A 23,637-nucleotide genomic window follows, 5' to 3' on the forward strand; every position below is an offset into this window, starting at 1 on the left:
TAAAACCTCACAATGAATGGTATAGTTCTTGCCAGGAAAAGCTCGGGTATGGACATTTTGACCATTGAACTCCAAGTGTGACGTTGACCTTGGAAATATCGGCAAATTTATTTCACATGACACACTGTTCAATGACGGTGAACAAATGAACAGTGTCAGTTTAAAATCTCACAATGAATGACATAGTTATAGTCCTGACAAAATGACTACTATATAGCCCCCCCCCCCCTAGCAATTGTTGTGGGAGGTAAAAAACACCTGGACATTAAAGCTATCATTTAAATTTCATTCAAACTTTCAGGACTCTAAGCTTAATAGATGACAGTGCTGGGACATGCTCTGGGTCCACGCATAATGAAGACGCAGAGCCCTAATAAACTTGGAAATACGCAAACAACATGTCCAGATCGTCTAGGCAATAGAAAGAACTGTTGAAACTACTACTACTGGACCAGCATAGTTTCATAATTTCTACTTTGATTTATTTTTAGAACTTCCAAAGACTGCCAGAAGTCCTGTACCTGCAATTGGACAATTCTGGGAAGGACAACAAGAATGCCTTTGTACTGGTGTTTATGGCCTACCTTGTAAAGATGAAGGTTTTCCAAAAGGTTTGACTTTGAGTTTTAATTTCCTTTTTAGGTTATTTGGATATACATACATACCAACAATGTTTATGCTTCCCAGGGATATAGTTGCCAGTGGGTCAGTCTGTCAATTTGACACACTGCATAGTTGTACAGGCTTTTTCTCCATAAGTACTCAAATGATAGACTTCAAACTTTATAATTTAGTAGAAGATGATAAGAGAAAGTGCATTGCACAAAATGCTTAACTCTGTATTGATTGCATTATAATTATTGTTTCTCAAGACACTTGCATGGTCCTTGGGTGGGAATTTCAGTTACTTAAACTGCATACTATTGTTTCTCAAAAAAGTATTAAAAGAATTTCATATAATTATTTAATATCATTATAAATCATTCTGAATTTCCTCTTTTTATGCCCCCTGTAGGGTGGCATATAGCATTTGAACTGTCTGTCAGTCTGTCCGTCCATTCGTCTAAAAAATTTAACACTGCCCATAACTTGTGCAATATTGAAGATAGCAACTTGATATTTTGCATGCACGTGTTTCTAATGGAGCTGCACATTTTGAGTGGTGAAAGATCACGGTCATCCTTCAAAGTCAAAGGTAAAAAAAAATCAAAGCGGCGCAGTAGTAGGATTGTGTTTCTGACAAACACATCTCTTGCTCAATCTTCGGACATTTCAAAATCTACTCCAAATGTTAAAATTTCTCAAAATTTCAAATTGTTTGCTGCACATTACAATAACTTATGTTTTTAGGCAATATGTACTCCAGTCTAATGATGTGCAATTTCAAGTTAACAACTTAACAAATGTATACTGAAAAGGGAAGAAAGTATTATTTTTGCCAATTTTAATACATGAATTGTAGCTACATATGTTTTATAATTTATTTATTGGTAGGTAAGTTTTAAGAAAGTTCCTGAATGGTTACGTTCTTTTACAGGTGAAAGTGGGCTTTCTGATGGTTGGCCACACCCACGAAGATATTGATCAGGTCTTCAGCAGAGTTGCATCATGGATACGACGGCGGGACATGGTCACCCTGCAGGACTTGGTGGACAACCTCAGGGATAGTCAGGAGCCATCCCCTATTGTGGAGCAACTAACATGCTACGATTATAAGCATAGCCTTGAAGGCTGCAGGGGCCTGATTCAGGGTATTGCAACCCCACACCATTTCATAATGACAGAAATGGATGGGAAGGTGGCCCTGCGCTACCGTGACTGGCCAGGATCACCAGACCACCATCTTGACATTGCTGGGTATATCCCACAGAACTTTGATGCGGTTGGTGTCACCACCAATCCCAAAGTTCTTGGCGAGATACAGCAAATGTCAGCTGACATGGTGAAATGGCAGGCAACAGGGAGGTTGTCAACAACTGCTGTTGAGTGGTGGACAAGGTACTTGGCAGGAGTGTCAGATGAAAGGGAACCTTGTGTTCCCTTTGTTGATACCCTTCCAAGGCAACAGCCATGGTCACCTCCACAGCAGGAGTTAGCCACCTTTCTGTTGAGTGCTGCCCGGGGTCAGGCTGCACATGTCAGCCGTCAAGTATGCTTGAAAATTAAGAAAAAAAGGTGTAATTATTGTAATAATGAAATTCCTCCAGCTCTCTCATTTTGAAAGCTTTTAATGCCACCAAAGGAGGGAATATAGTGTGATAGTGATCATACTGTCCATCCGTCTGTCTGTCACATTTTGCCTTAAGGGTTCGAAAAATGATCATAACTTCTTTGTCAATTCAGATATAACCTTCATATTTTGTATGCATGTGTATATAGACAAGGCCTTTCCATACGCATACAAATTTTGACCCCTGTTATCTTGACCTTGAAGTAAGGGTCCGCATTTAGGTTTCGAAATCTGCATTTGTTTTCGAAAAACGCTCAAAACTTCTATAAAAGCGTTTTTCATGGGCATATGTCATCCTATAGAAACAGCTCTTGTTTGCGTTACATTGTTAAATTCTGCATACAAAACAGGTATAATAATTGGGCATTAAATAGTAAAAATTAGTGGAAGTAGATTATCGCATTGAATCTGAAATTTTCACTTACCGTAAATACAACTTATGTTAAGATTACCCTTAGAAGCTTTATAAATGTTAGTCCAGATCGTCATTGGATGATAGATTTTGCAGTTGATGCATGCTGTCTTATTTTTTTATGCTCATAGTCGTAGCATATAGTCGCCGCTTCGTCTGTCCGTGTGTCCATCCATCCGTCCGTGCACAATTGTTGTCCGGGCTATTTCTCAGCAACTAATGACCGGAATTCAATGAAACTTTATGGGAAGCTTCACTACCAAGAGGAGATGGGCATATTATCAGCGGGTTCTGGTCGGATGATTTTTCACAGACTAATGGCCCTTTGAAATTTTCCATTGTACATATAGTGTAATTCTTGTCCGGGCTATTTCTCAGCAACTCATGACCGGAATTCAATGAAACTTTATGGGAAGCTTCACTACCAAGAGGAGATGTGCATATTATCAGCCGGTTATTACGGATGATTTTTCACAGAGTTATGGCCCTTTGAACTTTTCCATTGTACATATAGTGCAATTCTTGTCCGAGCTATTTCTCAGCAACTTATTACGGGAATTCAATGAAACTTTATGGGAAGCTTCACTATCAACAGGAGCTGTGCATATTATCAGCCGGTTATGGTCGGAAGATTTTTCACAGAGTTATGGCCCTTTGAAATTTGAAATTTTTAAGTTGCTAAACCATCCATCGTATTATTTTGTCCAAAGTTATGCCCCGTAAGACGTTTTCTTTATCTGAATATATAGTGCAATATTGTGACAAAAAAACCTTTGTGGAGCATCACCCGTCTCTCTGACGGTTTCTTGTTTGCAGCTGTTCAAAACTATCAACAATTTGATATTAAAACTTAAATATGATGAAGTAAAGTGTTGTTAAATGTATATACCTACACTGAACAATTATAATGCACAATTTTAAGGAAAAAAATCATTTGGTGTTTTATATGACAACTAAATATGTTAATTTACTGTCAACTAATATGCCAACTTATGTTTATAAGACATATTTTCACTATGATTTTACTTTTCTTCTAGGATCTTTTCACATTTCTTTTTTTTTTGTGCAAAATTTTATTCATTCTGTATAATATTATATACATACATACATGCATACGTAGAATAGTGTGTACATTCATACAAAGTATTATGAATTTAATAAAAACAAAGTATTTCATATAGCTTTTTTGATGGGTACATAAATATAATAATTATACTTTTCACATTTCATTATGTAATTTACTTACTTTGTTTTGCTTAGTTTTTTTTATTATTTATTTACATTATTATAAAAAGTAAGTTATTTTAGTTAAGGTGCTTGATAATATATGCATGACAATTTGCTTATGAGCTCAACTGGCACATATTTTATTTTATTCTCTTATTATAAAAGCAGCATTGTACAAATTCGGCATTAGAAGATTATTTAGATTTTGAACACATTTTGTGTTATTATGTCACATTTATGTTTGCTTAAGATTTAAAATAGTATATATATTGTCAGCAAAAGTAGATCTAAACTGCGTTTATTTTACATTCAACAATTCTTTGTATTGCCACACTGTGGTAATTCATTAACTTGTGCTGCAAAGCGTGTTTTACTTTAGATTATTTAAATGGGTAATATGTCAAACAAGATACATTTCTATTTTTGTTATGAATATGCCAAACCATTGCATGCATTTATATTGATAATAAAAGTGCCTATCAGTAAAAACTGCCGTGTTGTTTTTCTCATCCTTTCCATTTGTCTTTTTTATACGTCTCTCGGATACAGAGCATATTAAGGGATTACCCATGTCATGCTAGGGGTCAGGCAGCTTTCAAACTTTAACACCTTTTCACGTGAAACGTCATTATGGATAGATCTCACTGATGAGAAGTTCAGTGCGCAAGGACTATAGCTATAGCCCCTGAATTACTATATCTTGCTTTTTTATTGTCCGGTCATAACGTAATTACAATGGGACCCTTTGAAATCAAACTTGGAACAAAGGTAGGTTGTGGTGTATAGAAGTGCAGCGCACAACAATCTGAAGGTATCCGGACAATCGCTCCTACGCTAAATTTGACAGTGCGGACAGTCGCTCCTACGATGTTTTAACAGGGCGGACAAATTATGATTTGAAATCATGAACGCTGAACTGACTCGTATAAATCGAGCTGTGTCCTTATAACTACATTATAATTACAGTTAAAGAATCGACAAACTGTAACATAGTTTTTTAATAAGTAAATTAATTATTCAAAATCACATTGATCAGCTCATGTTGAATCGGCTTACTGTTAACAAGTTGGCAAATTTTATTGTCGGCTCATTATAGATGTTAGCCTATGATCAGCGTATACTATGTATTGCCGTGGAGTCAAAATATTGTAGGAGCGACTGTCCGGGTTGACCAAATAATGTAAGAGCGATTGTCCGGGTTGTCAAAATAATGTATGAGCGACTGTCCGTCCTGTCAGAACTTCGTAGGAGCGACTGTCCGCACTGTCAAATTAAGCGTAGGAGCGATTGTCCGGGATTCCAATCTGAATCATAACTCTAGTTCAGGCTTGCATATTTCACAATTCTACGCCTTCGTTGTTTTTTTTTCCTTTCTCTTGGTTTCCTGTTTTCTTGAAATTTAAAGTTCATGATTGAAATCAAGTTTTTATTACATTTAGAAAGGAAACCATGCTGCTGATATGGGTTATATCAAATATGTTTCAGTTTTGTGTGGTATTTTGTATTTTATACACAATAATGAAAAGTGATCAAAGTCCTTGATGTAAAATGTCTGTATAGAGAAAAAAAGCACAGGAACTAACTTTTGGGATATCATATCTTTATCAGTAAAAAAACAGTTACTAACTGAAACTGCGAATATAACTCAAATGTGCTTCATCGTTGATTCAATTGAAAAGTTGTGTTGTGTCCCATAATTGAAACTGCTTGCATTGGTTATGTTGTTATGTACTGTAGCCAGTACAGTACAGTCAACTAGCCAATAGAGGGTCACGCCAATATGGGGTCACTATCGTGTATTTCATGAAAAAGTATAATCAAATCAAAAACAATTGTTGCATAGCGGGTCCTTTGGATAAATGTACAATTTTACAAATTTGTGAAATTATGCTCCAACTGTTGATCTGACAGTGGAGATAATGCTGTAAACAGTGATCCTTTATTGTCGATAGTGAGTGCTTTTGTGTACATCATTTTACTATAGGTAATGTTTATTTATTTTCAATGAGACCTTTTTTAATCTGAAATATGGTTAAATGACAGCGATATAAACTGTTTGTTTCATAGTTTTTGTGATCATATGATATTTTTTTATTGCCATACTTTCATTGGTCGTTTTTGCAAAAAAATCAGAAGTGTACTGCGGCAAAAAAATAATACAGAAAAATGATATAGCATTTATTTTAACATCTTGTCATATAAACACAAAAGCCAAAAGGACAATTCTAATGGAAATACGTTTTTGGCATGCGATTCTCTATTGGCAAGTTGATAGTATGTTTTAAGAAGACTCCCTCATGTCTCCGCTAATAACGCCACAAGTACACGGTGTTGATAAAAATAAAAAACACAAATACAGTTACAAAACAACGAACCTAACACACCGCCTTAATCAGGCATTTTGTGTAAAATCTTGTGGAATGTAACCGGTATACTAAGGTACGATATTGCACTGAAATTTCCAAGAAAAAAGGTTGAGCTAAAAACTTCCGAAACTGTTACACAGGAATCAACAACAAAAGAAATGTAATTCCGAATGACAATATGTTTCCAATGTTATTGTCTTTCTTAATTGCATTTATCATCACCGTAATGGATAAAAGCAACGTTTGGATTATCAAATGGTAAATGCAATACATTTTCGAGACAAGTCACTTTATATATACAGTGAGTGTTGCAAAATTATGGTCGGAACGTTTTATATTCATCTTTACAGAAATATCGATATGTGAGTCTAATCTTTTACCAAAAAGACATTATATTCTACGTAAATTTTGGTACTGATTTAAGAAAACTCAAAAATTATTAGTTGATTCAGACACCTTAAAAAGAAAACATCAATTATTTATTATTTAATAAAGTTTGGTGTCTTTATACAATGTAATATATTGCTATGTGTATTAACTGTTAAATGAATTGTGATTCCTACCCCTCCCCCCCGTAAAAGTCCCATTGGAGTTCTTTTTAAATGGGGGATAGACGGGGATCCCCCGTCAAACGCCCGTTGGAGTTTATTGAAAATGGGGGATTGACGGGGTCCCCCGTCAAACCTCCCACGGGAGTTTAATGGAAATGGGGGTTTCACGGGAGCTCCCGTAAAACTCCAACGGGGGAAGAAAATCTACAAACACTTTATTTTCTTATTAAAGTACATATTTCTTACAATTATAACTTAAACATGTGTATTTGTAAACATTGAAACAGAAAACAAAGCATAATATTTAAATTACATTTTTTGTAAAATATAGGTAAAATTCTCCCGTCTGGAAAAAACACCCGTTGGAGAATTGCAATTCTTAACGGGGGAGCCAAAACCCCGTTGGGATCCAACGGGGGATGGCAACTTTATCATCAAATAACTCTACTTTCCAAAAACATTTTAACTCTTTTTTTTCAATTATATGTATGTACTCAATGCCCCCTACAAATATGCAAAATTTCATAACAATTGTTCAATAAATAAAAAAAATAAGTTTGCAAATAATCTGGATTTGCAAACTTAATCTGGATACTGTTATTGGTCAAAATATCTATAACAGGTTTACTTCAACTCCATATCCTCTAAAGAAATGCATACATATACTCAAAAAAAGATATGGTATGAATGTCAAGGAGACGGCGCTCCATGCTCATGTACTTATAAAATAAACCATGTATTCAAATACAAATAAACTGAAGTAAAAAAATGATTCAAAGGGTTATTTATTACCTTACTACTTCATTGGCGAACGACGGGCGTATCATGCGCTCATGGCGCAGCTCCTCAGTTATTGTTTTTGTTTTGTTGTCATTTTGCATTCACATTTCAGCATGTTCAGATTCTTCAAGACAGATCATTTTAGGCAAAGGATATCAAGATGCAAAAGAGGTAAGTACGCAGACACTCCTAGCCAATTTCACTGCTTTCATATACATGTATCATTTTTCTGTTGTACAGTACAGTACACGCGTTTTCCCCAATTTCCCTCTCTACTCCACGGAACGCCCTTGGAGGGAGATTAAGAACTTCCCGCGATACGCGGAGTTTGCATGATTGGTAACGCCAAGGTTTACGATCGGCAAATTGACACATTGTATTTTTTTCCCAATTGGAAAGTAGTGTTTTATGGTACTTTATAAAAAAGAAAAAAATCGTTGGGCATACCACATACAAGGTCTAAATTATAAATAAATTTATATCTAATATGTAACATCATTATTATTTGTGGGACATTAATGTATTTGAATTTACCCTGTTTCACAATATTCCCAGGCAGAATTGTTTTTACCCTTTAAGATGTTTTTGAAATGTTTTACCTTGTAGCTTTGGGAATGTGGGACCAGTCATGCCCCTTTTTAACACTGGCATAGTTTTCAGGTATTTTCATTAACTGGTGATTTAATCTCTGGCTGAAGGGCCATCATGGACCTCTCATTTTTGAGAAATATAATGGTAACAAGTCACTTCCTCTTAACTTGTATCTTTGTATAGGTAGCCATCTTGTTTGAAGAGACATTTTACAACAGCAAAGATGAGAGTTACCGTGTTCTGTGTGTGTCAGAGGTCTTCAACAGAGCTGTGGAAACAGGTATGGGAGACATTAATTTAGCCACGTTCTACAAAACTGAGCTTAATGCATGTACGCAAAGTGTCATCACAGAGTACCTTGTGTAGTCTTCACAGGCTAATCTGGGAAGACACTCTCTGCTTTAATGGAATTTTGTGTTTAAAGGAAGTCTCTTCTAAAATAAAATTCCAGTCTTGGCAGAAGTGTGTCCCTTATTAATCTGTGCAGACTACACAGGCCAATCTGGGATGACACATTTCGCCCATGCATTTAGCCAGGACGTATTGGCCAGATCGTTACCCCTTAGGTCGATAAAAAGAATGACCGGTGCTTTATTTAACAGCATTTTTGACTCGACTGAATGCCGGAACTGCGCCAATGTCATTCCGCGCATGCCCCACCAACCGTCGGGGTTTTTATGTCTCCGGTAGGAGGGCATATAGTGATCGGACTGTCCGTCTGTCCATCTTTCCGTCACACTTTGCGTTTTGGTTTCGAAAAATGCTCATAACGTCTATATCCCTTGAGATATAACCTTCATATTTGGTATGCATGTGTATATGGACAAGGCCTTTCCACGGGCACACAAATTTTGACCCCTGTGACCTTGACCTTGAACTTAGGGTCCGCATTTAGGTTTCGAAATCTGTGTTTAGGTTTCGAAAAATGCTAATAACTTCTATATCCCTTGAGATATAACCTTCATGTTTGGCATTTCCAATGTCTGGAATATTAAATCATTTGCAGTATACAGGGGTAGTCAAATCTTATGCATGTTTGAAAATGCTATTTGCAATTTGTTACTAACGCTTGATTGGTCATTGTAGGCTTGGGAACTACTTTAATGTACCCTGGGTACTCTTAAGTAAACTTTAATTTACCTCAGGTACTCTAAAGTATACTTAAATGTATCCCAGGTACGGAAAATATACTAAAACGTATCCGGGAATTCAAACGCTAAATTTGCTGTTGTCGGCTAAAAGGAAATCAAATTAATTATGTTCATATTTATGTTAATAATCTGTAAAATTGCCTCTATATTATCGAAACTCCTACTTAAAAAATTGTTTTGTTTAAAGAGAATTTTGTTTAGTATTCTGTATCGTGTTTAACGATATTGAATTTAGGGCGAAATAAAACTTTGGTACTAAATTGGTATACTTAAGAGTACCAGGGATACATTTAAGTAGTACCCGAGCAGACAATGACCAATCAAGGGTTACTAACGCAATTTTAAATAATGCATTTTCTTTTATTTCATACTTGTCTATTCATGCCCTGGAACAATAAGAATATTTTAGTATATTATCAATTATTTGTGCTCCCAGAAATGAAGAAGAGGATCATCAGTGTATACTGCATACTTTTAAAGAAACTTTCAAAGGTGAAAAGGCCTTTAATCCGCATATGTTATTTAAGTTTGAAAACCACTTGCTGTTATCACTTACTTATTAGTATGGTAATTGTTAATTACTTAGTTGCTTTCCAGGCGATGCAAACAAATCTACTGCCCCTGACTATTCCAGACTGCCGACCAGTTATAACGAGTTCTATCAACTTCTGTGGGGTCAGCAAGGTACGCATAAGAGATATGAGCCACGCTCTGTGAAAATTCATGTGCTTAAAGTGTCATTACAGATTAGCCTGTGCAGTCCGCATAGCCTAATCAGTTACTTCACTTTCTGCTCTTATGGTATTTTTTGTTTACAAAAAGTTTCTTAGCAAAAATCCAGTTTAGGCGGAAAGTGTCGTCCCTGATTTGCCTGTGTGGACTGCACAGGCTAATCTGGGACAACACTTTACGCTCATTCATTTAACCCCCTTTTCACAGAGCACGGCTTATATAAGAAATAAAAGTGGAACATAATGTTGAATCTTTAAGTGGCCTATGTAATGTTGGATTTTCAAGTGATCTGGTCTTTGTTGGATTTTTAGCTCGACTATTATATATGAAATATATTTAGTGGAGCTATTCTACTCACCCCGGCGTCTGCGTTAGCGTCTCCATGCAAATGTTTAAGTTTTCGTACTACCCCAAATATTTTCTTTGTCCCTTGACATATTGCTTTCATATTTTGCATACTTGTTATCCAACATGACCCCAACCTATAAACAAGAGCAGACAACTCTATCAAGCATTTTGTCATAATAATTGCCCCTTTTATACTTAGAATATGCAGGGTTCGCTCAGACCTTGAAAAGTACTTGAAAATCAAGGTTTATCTTGAAAAGTGCTTAAAAATGATATGGAGTGCTTATTTTCAACCATAGCCTTGAAAAGTGCTTAGAAAGTGCTTGAATTTAGCTGGAAAAGTGCTTGAAAATGAAATAACATCAATTAAAAATGTTAAAAACAGATTCATTACTTCCAAGCTTTCAGATAATTTCACGTCATATCGATCTGATGATATTGATCGCTCCTCCTCTTGACCCACGCCAATTTTCGCGCGCTTTTTATCAGAACAAAGAAATTCATTTATATTTCATGAAGAAGTTGTAACCTAAAATAGCTGTACACGATGCGTGCAAACCGTGTCAGATGATTTACACATGTTGCAATACAACTGTCCTGATTTGGCGCTTATTTCATCATATCTTTAAATAGAATCATATGAGGAAATTCATTTGTTACTTTCGAAAATTGCAAACATTTGTGTTTATGGCTCTAATCCTCTATATTACCCACCCATAATTTTTAAAAAATGGAAATCGGGCATATATGGGATTATTGAGTAATGGATAATGATGGGAGAAGTTGCATGTATGCGATTGAGACAGTTGAAACGTATGTATCGGGGAATCTGGAGACTCGGGATAATACGATTACTACAATCAGTTATGAGTTCTCCTTGGCTTCAAGCTGTTAATGGAATAATCAAACACTAAATTAAAACTCCTCCAGGTGCGGTATCCTACAGTTAGGTGCGAACACTGTTTTCTTTTAAACGCGGCGTTTTATAAGACAAAAAACACTGGCATGGGCATGGGTGTGTAATACATAATTCATTATCACTTTTAAATGAAGTGGATCAATACAATACGTTTATGTTGAATTATTTTATTTAAAGCGAACACGAACACGGCGGTATATATTATGGGTCTGCGATGATTCGCGGTGTTCGCCTTATGGCAAACGGCCCGCGACATTTGATCTGAACACTCATCGCGGGGTTCATATTGGTAAGCGAACACAGTGAGATGAACACCACAGCGAGTGGCGTTTGTTTAAGTACACGGGGCCTGTACTTAGTGTAAAAATACATATTTTCATGTCTTTTCCATGAGTCCGAAGTCGTAGTTTTTTTCAAGATTTATGACAGTTCCGATCTGTTTATACTAGCAGGTACTGGATCGGTATGGGTTTTATAATGTAAGGGAGGTAACTACTATTTATCTGTCGCCAATTGGTCTACTTTTTTTGTATGCATTATGCCATTACGGTTCTGAAATATGTCAGTGAATAAGTGCATTTTTCAGAAAGGGTTGCGTTTGAAGTACCCTTGGGTTATTGACAACGCCAATTTTAAGTATGCAGAACAGATATAGAGATGTCTAGTATGGGGAAATCCGCGTTGTAAAGCCACCAGAAGAGTGAACATTTAGAAAACATATTCAATACAAATAACGATTTTTGTTTGGTATGTGTAAAGCCTTTGGTCAATTACGGAACTATATCATAATGAAATATCTAACGTTTGATTAAAACAGTTGTTACGGTATCCGGGTAGTGCAGACTGTTGTAAGTCACAAAGAATGTTAAGCAAGAAGGGACCAATTTAGCGAAAAATGTTGTCAGTATTGGACATTAAAATAATATACATTTTTTAATATGTCGGACTAAAAAAAGTGCTTGAATTTAGATTTTTTCCCTTGAAAATTGCTTAAAAAGTGCTTGGATTTCATTCAAGAAAATCTGTATGAACCCTGATATGCATATTATTGATAAATCTATGTTTAAGTTTGCGTACTTCCACAAATATTTCCTATATCCTTTGACATATTGCTTTTATATGTTGCATACTTTTTTACCAACATGACCCCAACCTAACAACAAAAGCAGACCACTGGATCAAGCATTTTGACATAATTATGGCTCCTTTTACACTTAGATAATTGAACATTTTGCTTAAATTGCCATAACTTCTTTATTTATGATCACATTTTATTATTACTTATTTCCCCATGATGGCTTACGTTATACTGTCAAGCATTCGAATAGTCGAGCGCGCTGTCCACTGACAGCTCTTGTTTAATGACCTTGTCAAAAACATTTACTAGACAATTATAATTATTATTATGCCCCCCTTCGAAGAAGAGGGGTATATTGCTTTGCTCATGTCGGTCGGTCTGTTGGTCCGTCCACCAGGTGATTGTCTGATGATAACTCAAGAACGCTTGGGCCTAGGATCATGAAACTTCATAGGTACATTGATCATGACTCGCAGATGACCCCTATTGATTTTGAGGTCACTCGGTCAAAGGTCAAGGTCACTGTGACCCGAAATAGTAAAATGGTTTCCGGATGATAACTCAAGAACGCTGAGGCCTAGGATCATGAAACTTGATAGGTACATTGATCATGACTCGCAGATGACCCCTATAGATTTTCAGGTCACTAGGTCAAAGGTCAAGGTCACAGTGATCCGAAATAGTAAAATGGTTTCCGGATGATAACTCAAGAACGCATATGCCTAGGATCATGAAACTTGATAGGTAGATTGATCAGGACTCGCAGATGACCCCTATTGATTTTGATATCACTAGGTCAAAGGTCAAGGTCACGGTGACCCGAAATAGTAAAATGGTTTCCATATGATAACTCAAGAATGCTTATTCCTAGGATCATGAAACTTGATAGGTAGAATGATTATTACTCGCAGATGACCCCTATTGATTTTCAGGTCACTAGGTCAAGGTCACGGTGACCCGAAATAGTAAAATGGTGTCCGGATGATAACTCAAGAATGCTTATAGCTAGGATCATGAAACTTCATAGGTACATTGATCATGACTCGCAGATGACCTCTATTGATTTTCAGGTCACTAGGTCAAAGGTCAAGGTCACAGTGACAAAAAACATATTCACACAATGGCTCTCACTACAAAGGAGAGCCCATATGGGGGGCATGCATGTTTTATAAACAGCCCTTGTTTATTTTTGTTCTATATTTTCATAATCAAATTGCTAAACTGGCATCAATGTATTGTGCTAATCAGATTGATGATGTTTTTTATGCCCCCTTTCGGAGAAAAGGGGGCATATTGTGATCCGACTGTCCATCTGTCTGTCCGTCTGTCTGTCCGTCTTTCCATCACACACTTTGCGTTTAGGTTTCGAAAAATGCTCATAACTTCTATATCTCTTGAGATATAACCTCTATATTTGGTATGAATGTGTATATGAACAAGGCCTTCCATACGCACACAAATTTTTACCCCTGTGACCTTGACCTTGAACTTAGGGTTCGCGTTTAGGTTTCGAAATCTGCGTTCAGGTTTCGAAAAATGCTCATAACTTCTATGTCCCTTGAGATATAACCTTCATATTTGGTATGCATGTGTATATGGACAAGGCCTTTCCATAAGCACAAAATGTTTTACCCCTGTGGCCTTGACCTTGAAGTTAGGGTTAGCGTTTAGGTTTTGAAATCTGCCTTTACGTTTTGAAAAAATGCTCATAACTTCTATGTCCCTTGAGATATAACCCTCAAATTTTGGTATGCATGTGTATATGGACAAGGCCTTTCTATAATCACACAAATTTTGACCCCTGTGACCTTGACCTTGAACTTAGGGTCCGCATTTAGGTTTCGGAATCTGCGTTTAGGTTTCGAAAAATGCTCATAACTTCTATCAAGCGTTTATAGGGGGCATAAGTCATCCTGTGGTGACAGCTCTTGTTCATTCATCATTAGAAAAATTGAAGTCATAGTTATGCCCAAATATCAATGTATGCCGTTTGTTAAATATAAAATTGAACTTAATTTATTAGCCAGCCTATAGAGGTCCGCTGTGGCATTTAGATTGTTAACATTAAAAGTAATTCGGTTGTTTTGATTGCAAATTTTTACGCCCCGGATCGAAAGATCTGGGGTATATTGTTTTTGACCTGTCAGTCTGTCTGTCATTCATTCATTCATCCATTGTGTGTATCCCAAAACTTTAACATTGGTTAAAGTTTTGCAATAACATCTCATGTTTTTTAAATCCAATATGTATTTACTCTTTAATAAGAGAATACAAAGATTTGCAGATTATAATAATAACTGTTCAATTTTAATTGCAGGCTCTGGAGACAAAATACACTGTCTTACGACAGAAGCTATTGGTTGATTGCTTGCGAATTAGGATGGGAACTGACCAATTGGAGGCCATGTATCAAAACGACACGCAGCAAAAAGTGATGATCCTGGATAATCAAGCTGTGGAACAAATCCAAATAGGTGTGTGTAATTGTTGATTGTATGGATTTTTATGCCCCCGGTAGGGTGGCATATAGCAGTTGAACTGTCCATCAGTGTGTCAGTATGTGTGTATGTGTGTCAGTCCGTCTGTCCGTCCGAAAACTTTAATGGCCATAACTTTTACAATAACCTTTGCATTATTAAAAAAAGCAACTTAATATTTGGCATGCATGTGCATCTCACGGAGCTGCACATTTTGAGTGGTGAAAGGTGAATGTGCAGGTCATCCTTCAAGGTCAAATGTCTAATATATGTCGTCTGTCCGTCCATCTAACAACTTTTAACATTGGCCATAACTTTTTCACTATTGAAGATAGCAACTTGGTATTTGGCATGCATGTGTATCTCATGGAGCTGAACAATTTGGGTGGTGAAAGGTGAAGGTCAACGTCATCCTTCAAGGTCAAATGTCAAATATATGGTGTCTGTCCATCCAAAAACTTTAACAATGGCCATAACTTTTTAAATATTGAATATAGCAACTTGATATTTGGCATGCATGTGTATCTCATGAAGCTGCACATTTTGAGTGGTGGAAGTTCAAGGTCAATGTCATCCTTCAAGGTCAAATAAAAAATAAATAAATTCAAATCGGCGTTCTCATGAAGCTGCACATTTTGAGTGGTGGAAGTTCAAGGTCAAGGTCATACTTCAAGGTCAAAGGTAAAAAATATATTTTTTTTTTTCAAAGCGTTGCAATAGGGGGCATTGTGTTTCTGACGAACACATCTCTTGTTGATGTTTACTTCAGCTTCTACTGTCTTTTGTATGAGAATTGTGTTTGTTAAAAACTATTTTACCGTTCAAACTACTTGTCCTTTCTTTAGAATAGCTTTAAACATGCGCATCCGGGATGAAACTTTCAGGGAATTTTTTGTTTAAAGGTGGTCTCTTCGAATAAAATAATCCAGTGTTGGCAGCCTGTGTTGTCCCTGGTTAACCTGTGGGAACGGCACGGGCTAATGTGGGAGGACACTACACAAGTGCATTAAGCCCAGTTTTTGCAGAGCAATGATCATATAGATGTCTGGATGTCTTAACTCTTTTCAGGCAAGATAATGCCATCTCTTTTAGGGGAGGGGTTTCACCTGCAAGAGACTGTCACTCAAATGATGGGGTTGTGTAAGAATGTCTTACGAAACAAGGTCAAGGGTCAGCAAGTCATAGTTAAGTGCCCTTTTTAAATTCATTAAAATAAACTCAGACTGTTGTGAATTGAAGCCTGTTTATAGTTGTTTATCATGTATGTTTTTATGCCCCCGAAGGAGGGCATATAGTGATACGATCGTCCGTCCGTCTGTCTTTCTGTCTGTCCTTCCGTCATACTTTGCGTTTAGGTTTCGCATTTAGGTTTCGAAAAATGCTCATAACTTCTATGTCCTTTCACATAGCAACTTGATATTTGGCTTGCATGTGTTTCACATGGAGCTGCACATTTTGAGTGTTGAAAGGTAAAGGTCAAGGTCATTCTTCAAGGTCAAGGTAAAAAAACTTATATCAAACTGAAAGCGGCGCAGTAGTGGGCATTGTGTTTGTGACAAACACATCTCTTGTTGTAATTATGTCGATTCTGTTTAACTATTATCATATGTGTTTTCTTACAATTATTCAATATAAGATCATCATATTCATGCTGAAAATACAATTAAATATGTATGATGTAATGTTTACCAAAAACATCTTATATGGGAACATTAATTTTAACCTTGAGGGGGCAGTCATAACTATTTTACAAACAACAATTTGTTTCAGTAATAGAACTTTCAATGTAAAATATGTCATCAAAATGACTCGACCCATTATTTAAAGTAAAATTTCAAGGTTTTTGTTATGCCCCCGGATCGAAAGATCGAGGGCATATTGTTTTCCGTCTATCTGTCTGTCCTGTCCGTCTGTCATTCATTAATTCATTCATTGTGTGTGTCCCAAAACTTTAACCTTGGTTAAAGTTTTACAATAACTTTTGCATTATTGAAGATAGCAACTTGATATTTGGCATGCATGTTTATCTCATGGAGCTGCACAATTTGAGTGGTTAAAGGTCAAGGTCATCTTTCAAGGTCATTGGTCAACTATATGGCTTCAAAGCGGCGAAATAGGTGACATTGTGTTTCTGACAAACACATCTCTTCGTGGTATTGAATAGCATTTTTCTGGACTTCATCAATGCATGTAGTGCAGAGAACATTGCGCTGGCGTAAATGCCAATGAGGCATGCTTTTCTCAACAGTAAATACAACAATGAAAGGCAGAGAAATTTTCCTTATTTTTTTTTAAATCAAGATTAAAACTGGGAGTTCACAGGTTTGATTCCCACTGTGGGGGCTTCTTTAGATCTCCACAAAAAGAAACCAAGTTATGGTTATTTACAAGAAAGGAATGTACTCGAAAGCGTTTAAATAAACCTTAGGTTGTTAATTCTATAAAGCTAAACTAAATAGTTTGCAGAAAGTTAAGATTACTTTAAAGAGCTCTGTTTTACAGGAAGTGCAAAAACCAAGGAGAATCTTGACCAGTTGTAGCTGACATTCTGCGTAGACTATAAGAAGTTCTAGGGATCTGTCACTCCTGCACTTGTGGTACAGGACCTGATTGCTCCAATATGTAGCGGCCAGTTTTAGATTGTTTTTGGATCAAGTTATTTATTTGTCTTTATTGTTATCATTTTAATGTATTGGTCTTGTTTTAGTTGACATATGTTTTAGTAAGCAAATTAAAGAATTAAGTAAAATTCTATTGGTTTTTAAGGGTTTGAGAAAGCGTTTTGAAGCAAACCCTTGAATATGGTCCGTTTGATGTAGCTTTCTGCTAAACTTTTAAAACACTTAAAACAGTTACTTTACAAACAGAAACTATATAATCAATAGTGAAAAAGTGTCGCTTCTGTCAGTGAAACTATTAAAAAACTTTAGGGGATACATTTTGAAGCTGTTTGAAAACAAATACAATCGGGTATAAACAGCTTTCCCCCTTACCTTTTGGGGAATGGCACGAGATCTGGTCCAATGGGGGAAATTAGCCCTGTTTATTAGATAATATGGATTCAAAAAAGGTTCAAATACATGTATCAGATATGGGAATGGTACTGTTTACTGGTACCATATTAATAGAGAGGGAAATCGCTGGATTCATATTTTTAAGCTATTTCCAAATATGAATAGATGAAGTACCAGTGTTCTAAGGAAATTCACTATCAAAAACACATAAAACAGATAGGTGTTTTGAATGATTGATTATTATGGTCATCATTCAATAAATTAGACTTCTCAAGTTCATTGATCATAAAATGCTGTTTTTTTTCTTCTACTTCAGGATTTGGTGTCTGGTCAGGTGACGAGAGCCATGCAGTTAGTCCTGAAGGACAGTCTGGTGGTAATAATTTATGTCTACAATACAGGAACAACAAGTTACTGAACTGTTTTCTTAGTTGCCGGAACCATTTTATATGAATTGAATTTTCCAGATGTTTTATTTTGTTTCATTTTTTTGTTTTTGTTAATAAGACTATAGCATCATCTTTAAAACAGCAAGCTGCGTCTAATTTTGTCTTAGATTGCCCAGATCAGTTAGACTATTGTGAATATCAAGACCTGCATACAGATTTAAACTTGTCTTTTTGTATAACTCATTTGTGAGACAAATATCAGGCTTTTATAAAGTCCAGTTAAGGTTTGGTTAAGTTCTGAAACATAGCATCTTCATTTGCTACTTATTGTTTCACAAAACGTAGTGAAAACAATTTTCCTTTTTATCAGAACGTTAATTAAATGTTAATTTTAAAGGAAGTGATTTAGAAGATCTGACACTTTTTCCTATGTCATATTAAACTTATCCAGGAAATGGGTTAGTAAGATTGCAAATGGTTGGCCTTTAAACAAAATTCCTGATCTTGTATAATAAATGTGGTCTGGAGTGACAATTTGTCTAAGATCCTATGTATATGTTAGCTTTTTTAATATGGGAATTAGCAGTTCTTGATGTCTTTTAGCTCACCTGCACATGCAGTGTTCATGGTGAGCTTTTTTAATTAATTGAAATTATTTTTATGCCCCCAAACAAGGGCATATAGTGATCGGACCGTCCGTATGTCTGTCTTTCCGTTACACTTTGCGTTTAGGTTTTGCGTTTATGTTTCGAAAAATGCTCATAACTTCTATGTCGCTTCAGATAGCAAGTTGATATTTGGCATGCATGTGTATCACATGGAGCTGCACATTTTGAGTGGTGAAAGGTCAAGGTCATCCTTCAAGGTCAAATGTCAAATATATAGCGTCTGTCCGTCCGAAAACTTTAACATTGGCCATTACTTTTTCAATATTGAAGAAAGCAACTTGATATTTTGCATAAATGTGCATCTCACGGAGCTGCACATTTTGAGTGGCGAAAGGTGAAGGTGAAGGTCATCCTTCAAGGTCAAATATCTAATATATCATGTCTGTCCGTCCGTCCAAAAACTTTAACATCGGCCATAACTTTTTCAGTTTTCACTATTGAAGATAGCAACTTGATATTTGGCATGCATGTGTATCTCATGGAGCTGAACATTTTGAGTGGTGGAAGTTCAAGGTCAAGGTCATCCTTCAAGGTCAAAGGTCAAAAAAATAATGCAAAGCATTCTCATAAAGCTGCACATTTTGAGTGGTGAAAGTTCAAGGTCAAGGTCATCCTTAAAAGTCAAAAGTAAACAATTTTTTATTTCTAAGCGGCGCAATAAGGGGCATTGTGTTTCTAACGATCACATCTCTTGTTAATTCTATGTTTAGTTTGGCTCCCTTATTTAACTTATAAGTTCTATAAAACAATTTATTGTGAATTTCCTTTTAAATTTTTAGAACTACCTAATGAACGTGGTCCACAAGCACCTGTTTGCTGCCATCACCAACTGCATGAAGAGCAATGACTCAAATCTGAACAAGAAGAACCCTAACTTGGTGGACACGCGTCTAGAACACCTGCATGTGCGCGCAGAGTACGAGGATAATTTGCCAGGCTCACGGAAAGAGCTGTCCAAGCTGAGCGACTCCAGTACGCCTCTCGAGCGTCTACAGTGCCTCAAACATGTCGTGACGCTTCGTACAAGGCCTGTGGAAGCTGAAAAAAGTGATTAAAGTAAGAGATATGGAGGATATTTATTGGATTTGGTGGAATTTCGATTTTAATTCACAAGTGAAACTTGCAGCCACAAGGGAACAAATACTTTTCTATGATCACAAGTCAATTTAAATCGATATTCCATGAAATCCAACACATTTTCTTTTTAGCTCATCTATTTTTTGAAAAAAAATTATGAGCTATTGTCATCACCTTGGCGTCGGCGTCTGCGTCGGCGACCGGTTAAGTTTTGCGTTTAGGTCCACTTTTCTCAGAAAGTATCAATGCTATTGCATTCAAACTTGGTACACTTACTTACTATCATGAGGGGACTGGGCAGGCAAAGTTAGATAACTCTGGCGTGCATTTTGACTGAATTATGTGCCCTTTTTATACTTAGAAAATTGAAAATTTTGGTTAAGTTTTGCGTTTAGGTCAACTTTTTTCAGAAAGTATCAATGCTATTGCATTCAAACTTGGTACACTTACTTACTATCATGAGGGGACTGGGCAGGCAAAGTAAGATAACTCTGGCGTGCATTTTGACAGAATTATGTGCACTTTTTATACTTAGAAAATTGAAAATTTTGGTTAAGTTTTGTGTTAAGGTCCATTTTATTCCTTAAGTATCAAAGCTATTGCTTTCATACTTGCAACACTTACTAAGTACCGTAAGGGGACTGTGCAGGCAAAGTTATGTAACTCTGACTGGCATTTGGACGGAATTATGGGCCCTTTATACTTAGAAAATTGAAAGTTTGGTTAAGTTTTGTGTTTTGGTCCACTTTACCCCTAAAGTATCATAGATATTGCTTTCATTCTTGGAACACTCGCAAACTATCATAAGGGTACAGTAAAAGGACAAGTTGCATAACTCTGGATGTGATTTTAACGGAATTATGGCCCTTTTTTGACTTAGTAACTTTGAATATATGGTTAAATTTTGTGTTTCGATCCACTTTACTTCTTAAGTATCAATGCTATTGCTTTCAAACTTCAAATACTTTCATGCTATCATGAGGTTACTGTACCTGGCAAGTTTAATTTTACCTTGACCTTTGAATGACCTTGACTCTCAAGGTCAAATTATTAAATTTCTCTAAAATTGCCATAACTTCTTTATTTATGATTAGATTTGATTAATACTTTGACAAAACTACTCTTACCTGACATACCACAATAGACTCCACCCAAACCATCGCCCGTGCCCCCCCCCCACCCCCCCCAAACCCCCCCCCCCTATTTTTTTTTTTTTTTTTTTTTTAAGATCATCTCACAAATGACCACCACACCCTCACACTATACCCCCCCACCCCACCCCCTCCCTAATTTTTTTTTAAACGGTTAAAAAATAAAATAATTTATTTTCATTATTTTATCTTTGAAATACTGTCCAACCATCGCACCCAAGAATCCCCACCCCCCCTCCCCCCACCCGAATCCCCCACCCCCTATTTTTTTTTTTAAGATCATCTCACAAATTACCACCACACCGTCACACTATACCCCCCCCCACCTCACCCCCCCTCCCCCCCCCCCCCAATTTTTTTTATGAAACGGTTAAAAAACACAAATATTTATTTTTATTATTTTATGTTTGAAATACAGTCCAACCATTGCACCCAAGAATCCCCCCACCCCCACCCCCGCCGATTTGTTTTCCCTTTTTTTCGCATTTTTGGAAGAAAATGTAAGAAATGTCCACACCCCCACACAATGCACCGCTCTTCACTCCACCCCTCCCTCCTTTGTGATTGAAAATGAGAGTCCCTTCACCTTTAAAAATAAAATAGATGAGCGGTCTGCACCCGCAAGGCGGTGCTCTTGTTAATTAATGCTTTGAAGTGATTATTTTTGTATTTTTGCCATTCCGGACAATTTATTTCCTTGTTTGGCGCCCCGATTACATTACATGTTAGCTAGAGGGTAGCTAATCCGTATGTTGTTATACACATTCAACAGAGAGTAGCCGCCCTTGGTAAAATTTTGGGTCACAATGGGGAAACCAAACATATCTAAAAAGTATTTCCAGTAAAGCAATTAAAATTATCGATAATTTTCACTGTTTGAAACAGTGACTTATCAGTTTTAATTCACTGATATATCTCTATAAACCAACAGAAAGCATAAAATAAATTTTAACATTTCCAGCTTTAGCAAAAATTAAGGAGCAAACTTGTCACTATTTATGGTCTTTACAAGTGTCTGTTGATTGTGTATATTATATGAGACTATAAGGCAAACTGCTTATTGATATTTTAAATAAATCCACTGGACATTGAAAATGTGCATAAAACATATAAGAACAAAAAATTGTTATGTTTTGTAATGAATGCCTAAAATTCATTCCCTTTTCAAACTTTAATGGAGGTGATCTTTATTTTTCTTGAGACATGTATACAGATATTAGTTGGAGATTTTCGAGTTCCCCATTTACTGTATCAATATTACCACTGTTTTACGGCTGTGGTAGTTTGCTTTCAAAATTCTTGAAACATAAGATTTTCCTTGAATACCGAAGTCTTTTGAGAAATTGTATTTTGGAACATCCATAGTTTTTTTTTGTTTTAATTATTTTTTTACTGGTTTACACAAGTTATTCTAAATTTACTGTTTACTTTTTATTCTACAAAAGTTTTTGTTTAATATTTATCAACATTGAAACTATTCTGGTAATATGTTTGAATACATTGTGTACATAGTGGTTCTTATCACTCTTATGTTTAATGATGGCGACAGATGACCTTCTTCCTGTTAATCTACCTAATAATACACTCTCCTATTCCAAACTGGTTAGTACCAATATAAAAGAAGTTTGTTATTAGCTCGGCTGTTTTCGGAAACCTGAGGTATTGTCATAGCCAGCTCGTCCGCCGTCAGGCATACGCTGTCCGCGTCGTGCTAAAAACTTACCTTTGCCTCTAAAATCAAAATGCTTCCACCTACAACTTTGAAACTTCATATGACGATGCACCTTGATGAGTTCTACATGCAACACCCATAGTTGGTTCACTAGGTTAAAGGCCAAGGTCACTGTGACCTCTCAACAAAATTCTTACAATCTTTAATTTATTCAAAACTGCACCCGCAGCCGAGCTTTGGCTCCCGTTATGCAGTGCTCTTGTTCTGTATTGTACTTTCAATGATTATTGTACGTTCAATTAATACATCAAACATGTTATTTAAATATATTTATGTGAAATGTAACAATTTCTTTAGATTATTTATGAAATTTACATGTGTATCTCAAAATTAGATGTGAAAGAATCACATACCAGGAATCCTTATATGGTTTTCACAAATTTAACTGCAACCATCTCGAGTTGTGGAGGGCAAATTTAAATATTGCTCAGATTTGTGGACCGTTAAATGGGCTCAATTATTGAGTTAATAATGTGAGTTTGAGGTGATCATTTACTATTTAATTTATCATCAACATCATCATTATTAAACATTGTCATAATTATCAACATCATCATCAATGTATATTAAATGGAATGCATGTTTATGTTGACAGGTTTGCAAATTTGACGTACATGAAGCATTTTATTTTTACAAAGTTCGCAGAATCAGATGAATTTAGATGAGTGTTGTCAGGCAAATTAATTGGTGAGAACATTTATCTTAATAATATATTCTGAAACATTCCATGAAAGCGGAAAGTAT

The 23,637-nt window shown here is 36.2% G+C and overlaps 1 protein-coding gene across 1 annotated transcript; it reads left to right on the forward strand.

Annotated features, from left to right (window-relative positions):
• The first annotated feature begins 576 nt into the window (after positions 1-576).
• On the forward strand, positions 577-2,653 carry LOC127843888 (uncharacterized). Its single transcript, XM_052373784.1, has 2 exons — positions 577-611; positions 1,538-2,653. The coding sequence occupies exons 1-2, from the start codon at positions 594-596 to the stop codon at positions 2,219-2,221; spliced, it is 702 nt and encodes a 233-aa protein (XP_052229744.1). The 5' UTR covers positions 577-593; the 3' UTR covers positions 2,222-2,653.
• The last annotated feature ends 20,984 nt before the right edge of the window (positions 2,654-23,637 follow it).

This window comes from Dreissena polymorpha, chromosome 9 (genome assembly GCF_020536995.1).
Source record: "Dreissena polymorpha isolate Duluth1 chromosome 9, UMN_Dpol_1.0, whole genome shotgun sequence".
Taxonomy (NCBI): domain Eukaryota; kingdom Metazoa; phylum Mollusca; class Bivalvia; order Myida; family Dreissenidae; genus Dreissena; species Dreissena polymorpha.